Source organism: Rhizophagus irregularis, chromosome 12, assembly GCF_026210795.1.
Source record: "Rhizophagus irregularis chromosome 12, complete sequence".
Taxonomy (NCBI): domain Eukaryota; kingdom Fungi; phylum Glomeromycota; class Glomeromycetes; order Glomerales; family Glomeraceae; genus Rhizophagus; species Rhizophagus irregularis.
This window is the reverse complement of record NC_089440.1, coordinates 5012017-5028371: the sequence shown is the minus strand read 5'-3', so window position 1 is coordinate 5028371 and position 16355 is coordinate 5012017. Positions and strand designations below refer to the sequence as shown.

The 16355-nt window shown below is 25.8% G+C and overlaps 4 protein-coding genes across 4 annotated transcripts; 1 reads left to right on the top strand and 3 right to left on the bottom strand.

Annotated features, from left to right (window-relative positions):
• Positions 1 to 359: 359 nt before the first annotated feature.
• OCT59_004612 (uncharacterized protein) lies at positions 360 to 1871 on the bottom strand (the record flags this gene model as incomplete). Its single annotated transcript, XM_066148402.1, has 4 exons — positions 360 to 394; positions 577 to 1324; positions 1404 to 1588; positions 1679 to 1871. The coding sequence occupies 4 exons, from the start codon at positions 1869 to 1871 to the stop codon at positions 360 to 362; spliced, it is 1161 nt and encodes a 386-aa protein (XP_065997005.1).
• A 2991-nt stretch (positions 1872 to 4862) lies between these two features.
• Positions 4863 to 6460, bottom strand: OCT59_004611 (uncharacterized protein; the record flags this gene model as incomplete). Its single annotated transcript, XM_066148401.1, has 5 exons — positions 4863 to 4918; positions 4994 to 5275; positions 5663 to 5864; positions 5940 to 6109; positions 6292 to 6460. 5 exons carry the CDS (start codon positions 6458 to 6460, stop codon positions 4863 to 4865), a joined length of 879 nt encoding a protein of 292 aa, XP_065997004.1.
• A 770-nt stretch (positions 6461 to 7230) lies between these two features.
• On the bottom strand, positions 7231 to 7914 carry OCT59_004610 (uncharacterized protein; the record flags this gene model as incomplete). The annotated part of the gene is made up of 1 exon (XM_066148400.1): positions 7231 to 7914. One exon carries the CDS (start codon positions 7912 to 7914, stop codon positions 7231 to 7233), a length of 684 nt encoding a protein of 227 aa, XP_065997003.1.
• Positions 7915 to 14264: 6350 nt separating this feature from the next.
• On the top strand, positions 14265 to 15431 carry OCT59_004609 (uncharacterized protein; the record flags this gene model as incomplete). The annotated part of the gene is made up of 2 exons (XM_066148399.1): positions 14265 to 15018; positions 15094 to 15431. 2 exons carry the CDS (start codon positions 14265 to 14267, stop codon positions 15429 to 15431), a joined length of 1092 nt encoding a protein of 363 aa, XP_065997002.1.
• Positions 15432 to 16355: the final 924 nt, after the last annotated feature.

The following is a 16355-nucleotide window of genomic DNA, read 5'->3' as shown; positions in this document are numbered from 1 at the left end:
GACTGTAGTGCAACTGTTATCTCTAGGTCGCTAGTTCAAATCTGGCTTGCCGGACTTAAATTTTCTTTTTTTTTCAAAGCGAGCCGCAGTAAGATCTGCAATTACACGCTAATCTCTTTCATCTTAGATAAATTAATAAACCTATTATGAACACTTGATCTCTGAAGCGAGGAGAGTGAAGCCAAAAACAAAAAGAACAAATATTTTTCGTGCTTATTCATTCTACATGAATACTAAATGGTATACTCGTAAATGTACAGGCCCTTACGAATAATTTCTTTATTAGCACAGTGTTCTAATACTTTGATTAATACAACGTTACCGAAAGTTTACAGGATATAATTAAAATGTTAAGTGACTTAAGTCATTATATTTATGAATATTTTTAATTCACCTAAGAATAATCATAAAACTTTATTTTAAAAATTTTAAAATAAAAATACAATATTATATATATATATAAAAATGAATAAAAAAAAAAGGTAGATATACAACAAAAAATAATTTCTAAAAATTTTACAATTCTGAAATATTTTCAGATTGATTTACGATAAATGTAAAAAGTTCAAAGGGTACCTGAATATTCCGTTTCAATGTCATTGACATTAAGACGATATTGATTTAAATTAATTTCATTTGCTTCTTTAATTTGTTCATTAAGATCTGAATTTTGTTGTTGTATTTTAAGGTATAATTCATTTAATAAATGTTCTAATTCAACTGCATTAGGTCGTTTTAAAGGTTCTGCATCCCAACATTGATTAATAATATCAAAAATTAGTTGAGGAATTTTATAATTAGATTTCGGTCTCAATCCTTGACAAATTTTTATATCTAAAAATTCATCATTGGCCATATCGTTATAAGGAGTCATTCCTGTACAGATTTCATGAGCAATAATTCCAAAACTATAAATATCACTTGCTTTAGTATATTCTTCTCCTCTTAAAACTTCAGGAGCTACATATGGTAAAACTCTATGTATTTTTATATTATCATTTTGAGATTTTACATTTGCTGGTTGACATAATCCTAAATCTGCAATTGTAAGTTTATGTAAATGACTTAATATGTTGCTACAATGAAGATTATTATGAATTAATCCAATATTATGAATTGCTTTAAGACCACATGCAATACTTAATAAATTTTGCAATTTTTGATTCCATTTCAATGAATTAAAATTATTATTTAGGTATTGTCTTAAACTACCATTTTCTGCATATTCCAATACCATCATAAAGTCATCTGATTTTGAATTTTTAGTAAGACCATAGCAATGAACTATATAAGTCGAACGATTCAATAAAACATGAGATTCAACCTAAAATAAAAATTTATAAAATATTTAATTAACATTTTATTGTACAAAAAAAAAGATTAATATTATAAGATTAACTTACTTCTCTTAAGAGTTCAGCTGTCATATCTTGTGAATTATAAAAACATTTTAAAGCAACAGGATAATCCTTATTTTGATTTTTCCAAATTGCTTTATAAATAGTCCCAAATCCTCCCTTGGATAGATTTTCAATATTTTCAAATTTATCATATTCAATCCATTGTATTACTTCATCTCTATTTTTAGCTAAAAGTTGATTTTTTTGAATAAATTTATCAATATCATTATTTCCACTAGTCCAATTTATAAAATTTTTTTGAAAATTTTTAGAATTACAAGAATAACACCAATCAATATCAGTATTAGGTTGTTTACATTCTTTACATAAATCACATTTTTTATAACATTCTTTTAATTTTTCGTTTAATATTAATTTATCAATTAACGATTCTTGTTCTTTGGTTAACTTTTGATGGTTAAAACCTTTTATTTGTTCAATTACATCATTGTTGAGCTTAATTTCTTCCATATTGAACGAATGATTTATTGAATTAAGAATGTCAATGTTATTGATTTACAGTATTTTTTTTTTTTAAAAAAAAAAGAAGAATCTTGTTTTGTTTTAAAGAGAAAAACTTATAATTACCACGACCTTTTATAAGGTAAGTTTACACATCGCACAGCAATGATGTTATGAAAACAAGATTAATAGCCACAGAGGCACAATGGATACGCCTTTCATATATTTTGGCGTATGCGAATATGCAGGCTTTATCTCATAAAGGGAATCTATTGCAAATAAGCCTCAAAAGCCACATCGTTAATGAAAAAACATGATCATTAAAAGTCAGGCCCATAATAAAAGGATGCCACAAAACATGCAAGGCGTAAACCTATAAAAATGTGTGATGATGATCAAAAATTATTAAAATATGTACTAAACCATTTTAAGGTGAAAAGAACGACAATGAATGAGATCATGACGATCATAACTTCCCAAACGCGCGGTAATTATTCAAAAAAGAGGTTTTTAGAACATTAACCTTTTTGGCTGTGAAGGAAAATTTTGTTACTAATTTGGTCAAATAAGAAAGATTTTAAATAATAATTTTTTTTAATAAAGAAAACAATGTGGCTTTCTAATAATGTTAGTTTTGTCCTTTAATATTATAATTATTTGAATCAGGAATTATGAGATGAAGGAATATTGGATTACAGAGTGTTTGGGGACAATGGTGAAATGATTAGACTAAATCGTAATAATTACATCGCTGACGCTCTTAAGATTTTGAGTAACGAAGGAATTTATATATGTGATCACAAAGTAAAGAACAAGATAATGGTAGTCATATTGAAATAAGACAAATAATTTTGTCGAAGAAAGATTATTACAGGGCACGAATTTCTTGTAGTAATAAAGAAGTCTTATTTTTAGAACAATTATTAGAGGCGGATCAATTAAGACTAATGAAATAGAAACATTTTTGTATGGGAATGGTAAAAGTATTAAAGGAAAGATTCCGAAGTTTAGAAGAAAAAGTCACGTTACAGGACAGCAGATATCAGATATCTAAAGGTTATTAAAAATTTTTTCAAAGATAGAATTGATATGCGACTTTTTGATGAAAATAAGAAGATGATATAATTACTTGAACTGAAAATAATATTATTAATTTTTGCATTGATAAGAAAGTAAAGAATAGGATATCACTTGATTCTGGAATCACCTTTTTAATAATGAAGACGAATCTTCAAGATTAGTTAAATGTAAAGGTTGCGAGAAAAAATATTAAGAGCATTAAAAAGAAGGGTTCAAATGATGAAATGTGTTTAAAATATTTTAATAATAGTGTCAGTAGAGTTATTAAAAAACGAGCGGAAGGCCACGTGATCAAACCTTTTGAAACGTTAAGAAATATTAGAGCTAAAAACGATTTAGTAATGAACATGTCGTTAGAGGAGAAAGTAGACGAAGTGTATAATGCAAGAATAGAGGCAATAGATAATTTGGTAGTAGGTAATAATGAAATTATTAGATATTTTAAAAAATAGTTTAATAGAAAGAGACGATCTTGATTGTTTGGAAAGAAAGAAAAAATATTTAATCGTTGAACACAAACAAATTAAAGAAAAAGTAGGAGGTAAAAGAGAAAGTAAATATTTAATTATATAGTTAATCAGAGATAATTTAGAAGCAAGCGATAATGAAATTTGAAGGACACGATTAGTAGTATGCTACACGGTATTATTTGTGAACTGTCAATAGAAAATAATACTATTAAAACATCCGAGAAAGTAGAAGCATTGATTTTTAATTTTATAAATTTGGAAATAAAAGTCGTAGATTAGATGAACGTCAGTAACGAAGAATATGTTGAGGTAATAAGAATCATAAAATATGTTAATGATTGGAATAAATCTTTATTCTTCATTAGCAATAGAAATAAATTTTCAAAGCGACAAACGAGCATTGGAACGTTCATATAAAATAAAAATCTACCTACGTATTAATTATGTAATCTATTTTTGATTTAAATGATTAATAAAATGCGTTACTAATTAAAAAGAAAAAAAAATTATGAGAAGAATTGGAAATAAAAATTATTTAATAAAGGATTAAAAAGAACAACGTTTTTAGAAGAAATATGCCAAACGATTTGTTTGAAATTTAATCACAAGAAACGCTTAATTCGATTTAAGAATTAATAATGATAATAGTTCGGATTTGACGTCACTAAAATATAGAATCTCAGATTTAGACAATACTTTGATGCGTAATAATAAATATTATTAAAAGTTCTCGTCCAAAAATTTGATTATAAATATTTACAAGAAAATTGATTAATTATGTGTAGAATTAGTATTATAATGTGCTAACTATCTTTGCATCATTTAGTTGTATTATTTAATACAAAAATTGCCATTTATTGATGAAAATTAACAAAATGTAAAATTGATGTTTATCCTTTACACCCGTTAATAGATGAAAGTCTAATAAATAGTAGTTTTAAAAAAATGCTTTACAATTAGTAGTTGGATACGTGAATTTAATGATGATAAGCCTTCAGTTATCTATCAGTTTAAATACTAGTTTCTTGCGATTAGATTTTAAAGAAGAAAATTCAAGAATTAGTGCTTGTGGTCGATAAACTAAGTCATTATCCAATTTATCAGTCGTTATTGTCTTATTGAAAACAAGAATTTATCAATTTATATCAAATAATTTACTTTTTAAGCCGGGATAGTTACTATAATAGTCAAATAACACGTCCTCTTATTGATTCTTACATTTTAAATCAATATATACTGTAACTTTCTGTAGAATATATAGCAGTTTGTGAAGTAAGTTAATATACTGTATTTCCTTAAATATATAAATATAATTTTTTAAACATATAAACTAAATACAGTACAAATATAAAATTTAAGGTTAAATTTGATAATAAATAAAATTTTTCTTTTACATCATTTTAATATTCATTTAATTACGTTCATAATATTAACTATGTAAATAAAGAATTTAAGCGCAATCTTTGGAATTGATATTGAGTTTGGTAAAATCAACTTTTATAGATTCTATATATATAAAAGGAAATAAATATTGTAATCAAAAATATGTTTTAATAAAACAAATTAAACTTATATAATTACCTGAATATTCTATTCCGTTACTATTATCAACATTTTTTGGTTCTGGAAGGTTTTTATAATCTAAAAGTCTGCTTGTATAAATTGCTTGAGAATGTGATGTATACGAGAGTGTATTTGTAGAAGTTAATGGTAATTGAACTGTTGAAGATAACTTTTTATTAATTTCATCTGCTTTTTTAACTTGCCAATAAATTATAGAATCCCTTTTCTCTAAATTAATATCACAATATAAACTATACATTAACTCCTTTATTTCATCTGCATTAGGTCGTTTCAAAGGGTCTGCATCCCAACATTGATTAATTATGTCAACAATTAGTTGAGGGATTTTATAATCACATTTTGGTCTCAACCCATTACAAATTTTCATAGCTAAGAATTCATCATGAGCTATATCATAATAAGGAGGGAAACCTGTACAAATTTCATATGCAATAATTCCGTATCCATAAATATCACTTGCTTGAGTGTATTCTTTTCCTTTTAAAACTTCTGGAGCTACATAAGGTAACACTCCATATATTTTTTTATTATTATTTTGAGAGGATTTAGCATTCGCTGGTTGACATAATCCCAAATCAGTAATACAAGCATTATGAAAAGTGCTTAATATATTCCCACAATGAAAATCATGATGAATTAATCCTTGATTATGAATATCTTTAAGACCAGATGCAATACAAAATAAGCGATACAACTTTTCCTCCCAATTCATTGAAATGAAATTGTTATTTAAATATTGTCTTAAACTACTATCTTTTAATTCCATCACCATCATAAAATTATTTGTTTTTGGATCTTTGGTAATACCAAAACAACGAACTACCTTACCAGTACTATATGTACTATATACTAAAATATTTGATTCAACCTTAAAAGAAAATTATAGTTAGTTTAATATTTATAAAGGTTAATGAAGATTTATAAGAAAATATCAATATCTTACTTCTTTTAAAAAATCTGCTGTAATACCTTGTGAGTCATGTAAGCACTTTAAAGCAACTTTTGTTTTACCATTTCTTATCAATTGACCATTATTATTTCTATAATTTCTCTCCCGAGTCCAAGGACCATCTTTCCAAACTGCTTTAAAAGTAGTTCCAAATCCCCCTTTTGCTAAATATTCAATATCTTCAAAATTATCATATTCAATCCATTCTATAACTGACCGATTGTTTTTAGCGTTTAATTGTGCTTTTTGAATAAATTCATCAATGTCATGATTTCCACTTGTCCAATTTTGAAATTTTGTTGAAAATGTTGATATAGACATGGTAGACAATCATAATAAGAATTACTTTTAGGCTGTTTACATTCTTTACATAAATCATATTTTATATAACGTTCTTTTAATTCTTCATTTGTTATTAGTTTATGAATTAACGATTTTTGTTCTTCAGTCAAATCATAACGATCGAACTCTTTTATTTGTTCAAATACATCATCAGTTAGTTTAATTTCATCCATTTTAATAAATAATTTATTAAAAAAATATGTTATGAATTCGTATGTAAAAATTACTAAAAAATAATAAAGGAAAAGAAAAAAAGTGGTGAAACATTATTTTATGTTTCAATGATTTCAAGATCGGCAACAAAATTATCAAAAAAAGACTAGTTAAAATAACACACTAATTCAATTTTCAATAACATGTTTAACTAAATATAGTAAGTACTAAGTTTTAAATATATTTCCTTTTTCACCTTTTTTTACGTTGTTCAGGTAATTCACCAAATATTTCTTTAAAAAACATTTGGATTACAGTATTAACAAAATTATACATTATATTCATGGAAAAACTGATGCTTTATATACCTTCACACATATAAAAATAAGTATGGCAGCAGCATTATAAATAAATTTTTTTTTTTAATAGAATTAATAATTACTAATAAAAAAGAGAAATATTAAAGAAAGTATTAATTATATAACAAATAAATTTCTTTTTGGCCGGGTATGTTTTTTTATTTTTAAGTGAAAAAAATATATTTAGAGGTAAAAAAAAAAAAAAAATAGAAAATAAAAAATAAAAATCGGAAAGGTACTCACCGCAGCACCGCAACAACAAATTTCTCCGCGACGCAGCAAAAATGATTGGCTGATTGGGAATTGTTCTTTTTTATTTACCGACGCTGGTGAATTGTATATCTTTTATTGAGAATCGAATAAAATCATTATTAAAAATTTTTTTTAAAAAAATGAGTTCATTATAACCGTTAATTTTTTTTTTATTTTTTTCAAGCATTTATCATGAATGGTAAATATAATTCCTTCAAATATGAAAATTTATTATTTAAATTCACTTTATCAATCCATCTCGAAATAATCGAAATAATATTTAGATTAATAATTTCTGTACCAATAATCCTATCAATTTTTATATTTCTAAGAAGTGAAATATTATTGTCATTTGGTACAATATCAGGATCCATATATGAATTCAAAAAATTTTCATAAAGTTGTTGTTTTAAAAGTTTCTTATACGGTCGAACTTTATGTAAAAATTCTTTTGATGATAAGCTATAAAACCTAATTAAAGTCTGACAAGTATCAGGTTTTGGAATAAGAGTTTGATTTTGTGCGAATCCCATTTTAACATCCCAAACTTCATCTATGAAATCAATATTTTCTTCAGGTAACGAAGTAAAATCAAGTGATTTAAATATTTTTCCGGAAGACTTAGCCATAAAATCCATGCAAAATTTTTGGATTTCTGACAAATTATTAGATTGAAAACTTATTCGATGTATAAATTCAAAATGTTGCTCTGTCCATTCGAGTCTGTTTTCAATAAAATAGGTTAGCAAATAATCAATTAATTCTTGAAGAAGAAGTTCATCAGCAACAATTAAGACTTTAAAATATCTTTCCGGTGATATATTTGATAACTTAATATGAGTTAAAGTATTATCATTGATCATTCTTTTTTTTAGAAACCAAAGATCATCATAAAAAAGGAGAACGAAAATGTTGATTCGGATTGTTTAATATGTAAAAGGAATTCATAAATATCAGCAAATGTGCTATCTTTATCAGTAAATACACATCACAAATACAGAAATACAACAATGAAATCAGAAAAATTCAAATATTTATGAGAAATCAATTAGGCGTGCTCTATATACCTTTTGACTTTGAACAAAGCTAAAAACTGGATATGAAGAAATGATAAAATCATTATCTAAAAAAATAAAATTTTTCTAATTGTCGTTGCTATCACCGATCCAATAAATAATAATTTATACAAAATATATACATAAAATAAATTACTGTATAAAAAAAAACTTAGAGTCAGTTTTAAAAAGAAAGATGGAAAGAAAAAATTAATAAAATCTCGGGTTAAAAACCGGGAAAAAAATATCATTATTGGAAAAAATTCAGTTTGAAAAAAAATATTGTTATCATTAAAACCTTGTTATCATTAAAAAAGGGTCTAAAAAAGACCGATAAAAAATGGTACTAAAAACAAGAGACCAAAAAAATATATTGTTATTAAAAAATTAAAAAAAGATTGTAAAAAAAATTTAGTAACGCATTTTTAAATTTGTTATGAATATAAAAGAACGGTAGGTAGGTAGCAAGTAACGGAAATTGGCTAAGTAAGTAACGTAAAATTACTATTTTAGGTCAATTTAGGTTACTCCCTTATAATTATATAAGACACGGAACGTAAAGTCAATTATATTTACTTTACGTTACTCCCCTTATATAGGTACTAAAACATCATCTGGGGTTTTTTTTCAAATATGTCACATGATGTACAATATATAAAGTAATTTATTAATCGACTGATGGCTGCTCAGCTAATTTTTGATTGGATAAACTGAACTTAAAATTTTATTTTTAAAAATTTTTTTTGCAAACATATTTATTCAAAATAATCTTATTTAAATATTAAAATTTAAGTCCCACATTTTCGATTTTAAAGATAAAAATCACTGTATTTATTTTTAATGAAGTGATACAAATAAAAAAACAATAACATAAATAAAAAAGATAAGTAAATTACAATGATCAAGGAGAAAGATGCTAATAAAAAAGATGAAATAACAATGGAGTAGTGGAAAGTAATAGAAGAAGAAAGGGAGTAAAAAGGAGTAATGAGAAGTGATAGGAAATAAAAAGGAGAAATAGGACAAGATGGATGATGAAAAAGAGTGATGGGAGACGAAAAGAAGTGATGGGAGTGAAAGGAGTGATGGGAGACGAAGAGGAGTAACGCGAGACAAAAATAGAAATAATGGAAAATGAAAAGATGTAATAGAAAATAATGGGAGACGAATAATGAAGTAATATGAGGTGAAAAATGATGAGAGACAAAAAATAAAAAAATGATCATGATAAGAGATTGGGTAATGATAGGAAACCAAGTAAAAATAAAAAAAAATGAAGTTAGTAAGAAATGAAACATAAGATAAAAACGAAATAAAAAAGAATAAATAAAAAAATAAATAAAAAAATGAGTAAGAAACGAAACGTAAAGTGAACCTTAATTACAGAACTGGAAGGACTAAAGGACCTAAAAATGATGAAATAGAGTTAGTAAGAAACAAAGTGTAAGCAGAATGTAAATTAGAAATAAAAATAAAAGAAAAGAAAATTACCTTGAGACCGAAAGAACTGAGGAAAAGAACCTATACTAAAAACGAGATTCGATAAACAAATAAACATGACGCGATCATGTGGCCAATTTGGCCAATCAATAATATTAAATCCGTCAAGTATTTACAAAAAAATTTACACTCTGTACTTTATATATTAAAGAGAAGAACGTAATAGATCATGTGACTTTACGTTACTTAGCCAATTTCCGTTACTTACTTTCTATATATTCCTTTCTATCAACGTCGGTCAATTTTCCTATATGTTATATTGATTTTTTTTAAAAAAATAATCACGGTTATCAAAAACAACTTGCAAGGGGCTCAGCATAGGCTTTATAGCACTAGCTGTTATAAGGATGTTAAAAACTTGAAGACATTGTTAAATCATATAGGGGTCACCAAAAACTAAACCTAGTTATTATATTTTAAAGGACTTGAAATATAAAATTTTATTTGTTATCACTAAAAAATTTTATGATTATAAAAACTGATATTTAATACAATATTCTTAATTCTCGACTAATTGAAAAGCCCAGAGGTCATTATACGTCTCAGTATATGGGTACAAACGAACATCTTGACCATCATGAAGTTCTCCACCTGCCCAAGCATTTAAATTTAATTCTTTTTTTTTTCTCGGGAGTATGCCTCGAAACACGCCATCCTAAGAATAAGGATAAACGATTAATCTAAAAGTTAAATAGGTTAAAATCAATATACAGTAAATAATTTATAATATTACTTTTATATCGCCGAGTAACCAATCAGTTATTACCATAGTCAGATGGGACGATGGAAGAGGCTTCCTGGAGTTCTTCTGCCTTCATGGCCATTCCAAGCCCTTTGTTGATCAAGACAACCCTGTCCTTTCCTAATAGATAGTTTATTCAAAAATTAAGAAAAGGAGAAAAAAAGATTAATCGGACTGACGAAAAACCTGGATATACTATAAAAGTTATATATCTAAACCCGTACTTACCATTCTCGGCTCCAAGCCATTTAACTTCCCACTGCGCATTGTCACTATCCTTATTACTGTGAAGTTTCAAGGTTGAATTCTTATTTTCAAAATACAAAGAAAGTTTATCATTTCCCTTCGGAACTATATTGAAATAAATACCGACGTTCATTTTCTAGAGAAAACAATGAATAAATTGGTTATTGAATATTGGTAGAAAGCGTAAATTGGATATACTGTACATTAAGTACAAAGTATTTATATCTTTTACCAGTATAGTATTGTATACAAACAGGAAAACTCTGTCTTGTAAAATTCTGCGAATTCGACTCCTAGATATACAGTATCTTAAACACACTTGGCGCATGATTATTTGTAATAACACTAGCGGCACTCGTATCTTTGAGCACAAAATAATAATTCCTAAATCTTCATTATAGACAACATGATCATTGATCAGTAAATATAAAATTATAATAAAATGTAAGAGGAATGCTGGAATTTACAATAAAATGATTATAAGGTATTATTAAGTAAATTTGTGCATCCGTAATTTTCACAAAAAAAAATTTCAGTATAAAATGTAAAGATTAGGAATTTACAATAAAATATTATAAGGTATTATTAAGTAAATTTGTGCATCCATAATTTTTCACATAAAAAAATTTTCAGTATAAAATATAAAGATTAGGAATTTATAATAAAATGATTATAATGTATTATTAAGTAAATTTGTGCATCCGTAATTTTTCACAAAAAAAATTTTCAGTATAAAATATAAAGATTAGGTATTTACAATAAAATGATTATAATGTATTATTAAGTAAAGTTGTGCATCCATAATTTTTCACATAAAAAAATTTTCAGTATAGAATGTAAAGATTAGGAATTTACAATAAAATAATTATAATGTATTATTAAGTAAATTTGTGCATCCGTAATTTTTCACTAAAATGATTATGATGTATTATTAAGTAAATTTGTGCATCCGTAATTTTTCACATAAAAAATTTTCGATAACTTTTGTACAAGTAACCAACTCGTTGTTGTCATCAACAGTATATTGCCATTCATATTATTAGATCAATTAGATCTGATCAAAAATATAAAGATAATCGATAAACTGGCCAATTGTTACATTATTTTTAACTATACTAAATCTATTATATCATACTTTGTATAACTGATAAGCAATTACACAGTGAAATTCGATAAACCGGATCTATCGGTTCCGCTAAAAATATCCGGTTTATCTGGATATCCAGTATATCGAAAAAACTGAAAATCTATTATACTGAATTTTCGAAAAATTTTCATGCTAATAAAACTAATATACGCTGTAATTTAATTTTTTCATCTTAGTTTTAAGTCATAGAGTTCATGAAAATGAATATAAAATATTTTTAATTGAAGATATAAAGTAATACATAACTTCAGCCGGAATTAAGATTTTTATAATTCCGGCCAAAATTAAGATTTACAGCATCACGTTTCTTAAATTTTATTGGTTAATGATCACGTGATCCGGTTTATTTACTATAGCTAGTTAGAAAATTGATCCGTTATAGCGAATATCGAGCTTTTACTAGTAAACTCTGGTATATCAAAACTATATTAATATGCGTGATTTAAATCATAACGATTGAACTCTTTTATTTGTTCAAATACATCATCAGTTAGTTTAATTTCATCCATTTTAATAAATAATTTATTAAAAAAATCCGTTATGAATTCGTATGTAAAAATTACTAAAAAATAATAAAGGAAAAGAAAAAAAGTGGTGAAACATTATTTTATGTTTCAACACCTGCTCCATGGAAATTTTCAATTTTCAATACCGGTTAATGAAATTTTGATCAGCGTTAGAAAACTAACGAAAAAAGTGAACCATATTTTTTTCTGGTCTGCATTTAAGAACGATCATTTTTTTAAAAAAATCTTCCGGTCAATGAAATTTTACCAATGAAAAATTTTTTTTTATTCCTTTTTCGGGTTGGTCTTTTTTCCAAAACCGAAATTTGAATTTTTTTTCGGTTTTTTTCCGATTTTTTTTTTCTTGTAAAACTTTCCCTTTTTTTCAGAAATTTTTCTTTAATTTTTTTTTCAAACTTTCCTTTTTCAATTTAGTTTTTTCTAAGACTGAAAAAAAATTTTTCGAATATTTTTAATTTTTCTTTTTTTCAATTTGGTTTTTAACTTTTTAAAAATTTTTTTTCCCTTATAATCTATTATATTTTTTTTATATATTTAATTTTATATGTTATTCTATTATCGTTATTATTATTTTTGTTTTTTTAAACTTTAATCTAGATCAATCTAGATCACTGATAGGGATTATGCTGCGGTGTTATGATAATTTATATTTTTTTTCACCTCTTAAGTTAGATCAAGATCATCGGTGTAATAACTTATTAATATTATATAATATCTAAATTTCTAAATATAGGTCAAAACATTTTATTATTATATTGATTTAAACTCATTATTTCAACTAGTAATTTTTTCAAATATATCACATTTAATCCATTCTAGAAGTTAACCAAAGAGTGAATTTGGAAATTTGGAAATTTGGAAATTGTTTTAAAGTAATTTGAAATGATATAAATGCAATTTTCCTCTTTTAAAATTTCAGATATATATATAACATCGTCAAATTATCTATAATAATTTTTTTTTTTACTAAATTCATAAATAATTATCATTTAAACTGGACTTTTGTTTTCGGAATAAACAGAGAACAAATTTTATTTTATTAGTTAACTTTATGAAACTTCATATTTATTAATTTCTTTATACAGTGGTTAAAAATAAGCATTAGTCACACGACTAAGTAACGCTTGAAAAAAGTTCGAGATTGATTACAAAATTAAATTGTGTGTCTTTCTCGTCTCATTTTATTACTTTTTTTCTTACTATATTAATCTTTGTATTAAATATTCCTTATTTATTATTTATTATGGAAGAAATGACGATGTCATACAGTATAAGTACAGGTTATCTTATAAAAGAAATTATTTTAGATAGTTTTTTTTATAATAAAATTATATACATTATATGTATCTCAAATCAGTATAACTATATTAAATCTGTTGTAATAAATCTACTTCATACTAATGGAATCAATATGTGACGTCATTTATACTAATAATGAAAAAATTTATATTTAATACCTTATTCGTTGTAAAATTGAAAATTTACATGATTGACATCAATAATTAATTACGTTAAAACCTCATTAGATGTTGGAACTGGTCATTAATTCAATATATGAAACTGAAACTGGTTAATCATTTGAAACTGAATGTTTATTGGTTGAAACTGGGTTAATGTTTGTCAATCATTGCTGATGGTGAATGAGAAATATTATCAATAAATTACAAAAAGAATTTTAACTGACATGAATGAAGTTTTAGCCAAATTTTATCTAACTTATGTCAAAATTATTGAGATTTACAAATCCAGAAATTGATGTCTCTTCTATGAAGTTCGCTTGATGACAAATATTGATTATGAAATCATTTTGACTAATAATTAGGACATCTGTCATCATGAATACAAGATACATAAAATTTTTTTATATATAACCCTAATACCTTTTTTGTTCATTTTTACAAAATTATTTTTTTTTTGAAACGCCGGCCTTTCTTATTCATCAAGTCACGCGATTTCCCTTTTCTTTTTTTGAACGTTACAATCATATCTTTAAATCATGTCTAACAAGATTTCAAGCACTTCTCATTCTAACAAGGTTCCAAGAGCTTCTCATTCTAACAAAGTTTCAAATTCTAACGCTTCTCATCCTAACAAAGTTTCAAATTCAAACGCATCTCATCCTAACAACAAAGTTTCAAATTCTAACGCATCTCATCCTAACAAAGTTTCAAATTCTAACGCATCTCATCCTAACAAAGTTTCAAATTCTAACGCATCTCATCCTAACAAAGTTTCAAATTCTAACGCATCTCATCCTAACAACAAAGTTTCAAATTCTAACGCTTCTCATCCTAACAAAGTTTCAAGTGGTGTATCCATTTTTATTGATAATTCAAGTATTCTTTTTGAGGGAACATATACTGTAGGACGTATTGAGAATGCAAGTGCATATGATCAAAGAAGAAGATCTGTATATCTTAATGAACTCAAAATTGATTATGGTCGTCTTCTTTCAAGGGCATTACATGGACGAGAAATATGCAACAATCCAACAATAGTTGGCATTCAACCACCCAAAGAAGATTCACTATGGAATTATGTTCAAAGTTTGGGTTATAAAGTGATATTCCATGCATATAAAGAGAGATTATCTTACACAATTTCAACTTTTACAATTGCTGTAATGAATACCATACAGACTAAGGATCCTGGTACAATGATTATTATTTCAAGTGATGATAATTACAATCCTTTAGCAAAGGAAGCTCTTAAGCGAGGGTGGGAAGTAGAGACTTGGTCCTGGATGAAAGGTAAACAAATATTTGCATTTAAAAGTATATGGAAATTAATATAGGTTTTCTAAAATTGAAATCTCATTTTTTTAGGAGCATTTCATGATTATAATATAACAGTTGATGAAAAATCAAGATACACTCATAACTATTTGGGTAGTCATTATAAATATTTTACGTGTGCATATACTGATAAAATGTTAGACCATCCTCATACTAAGTATGTTCTCGAAATAAATTACACTGAAGAATGGAATGATAAACATATAATGGAATTTTATTCTATGTTAGAATTATTTGGATGGTGGTGTCGAGATAAAATAAGTAAAAAATTATTTTTGTATTTTGGTTCAAGAAAAAGTTATGAAAAAGCAAAACAGCAGTTGAGAATCAAGTATCCACATATAATACAACTAGATGTACATAATTGATATGTTGAGAGAGTGAAATTTGTGAATGTAATAAATTTTAATGATTACAAAGAATTTATTGGCTTGATTTTTGTTTTGAAGTATAATTATTTTTAAAGTGCAAAACATATTATTATATGAGTGGAGTCTATGGAATAAAAATTATATATTTTATAATATTATATAGTAATACACCCTATTTTGCTGGAAATCTATATAAAAATAGTTTCGGACATGCTGAATAACTTTTACTTAGAAATGGAAGGCAGTTTGCTTTGTTGAAGGTACCCAAAATACGCTCTGAAATCTCTGCATAAAATTTTGTCAAAAGTTTTGAAAAATAAGTACAATCCTGATTTCATAATCAAATATATTTCATTTACTTCTATTATATCTCCTTATTGTATTCGCATTGGAAATTCAAAAAATCCTTCACTTCATTCATATGCAAATATTATTTACATTAAAAAATCAAATATTAATATGTTATTATCAACTTAAGTTTTATGAATAATAAAAATATTTTATTTCTTTAATTCACCTTACACATCGATATGTGATATGAGTTAAGTAAGTCATTAAATAAGTTAGTTATTAAAGATGATAATTAAGTATTATTTTTGATTATTTATAATTCTATGATATTTGGGACAGTTGAAAGGAGGAAAATCGATGGAACAAATCATATAATATCCCATTTAATAAGTGTCATTCCTCTAGATTGCAAGAGCTTGGAAATATCACTTTTCCTTAGATTACTTGTGTGGGTGATATTCCTCGTGCATTACATAACCACAAGGGGGTGTCGACGGTGTCGTCCTTTGTTCTTGCAAACAGTCCTACGGGGTGTCGTCCCAGTGCAACAAAACTCTAGAAATTCAGTAACTTCAGAATGTAATTTGGCTATTGACATCGCTAATTGACTTTTTGCTTTAAAAAATTGAC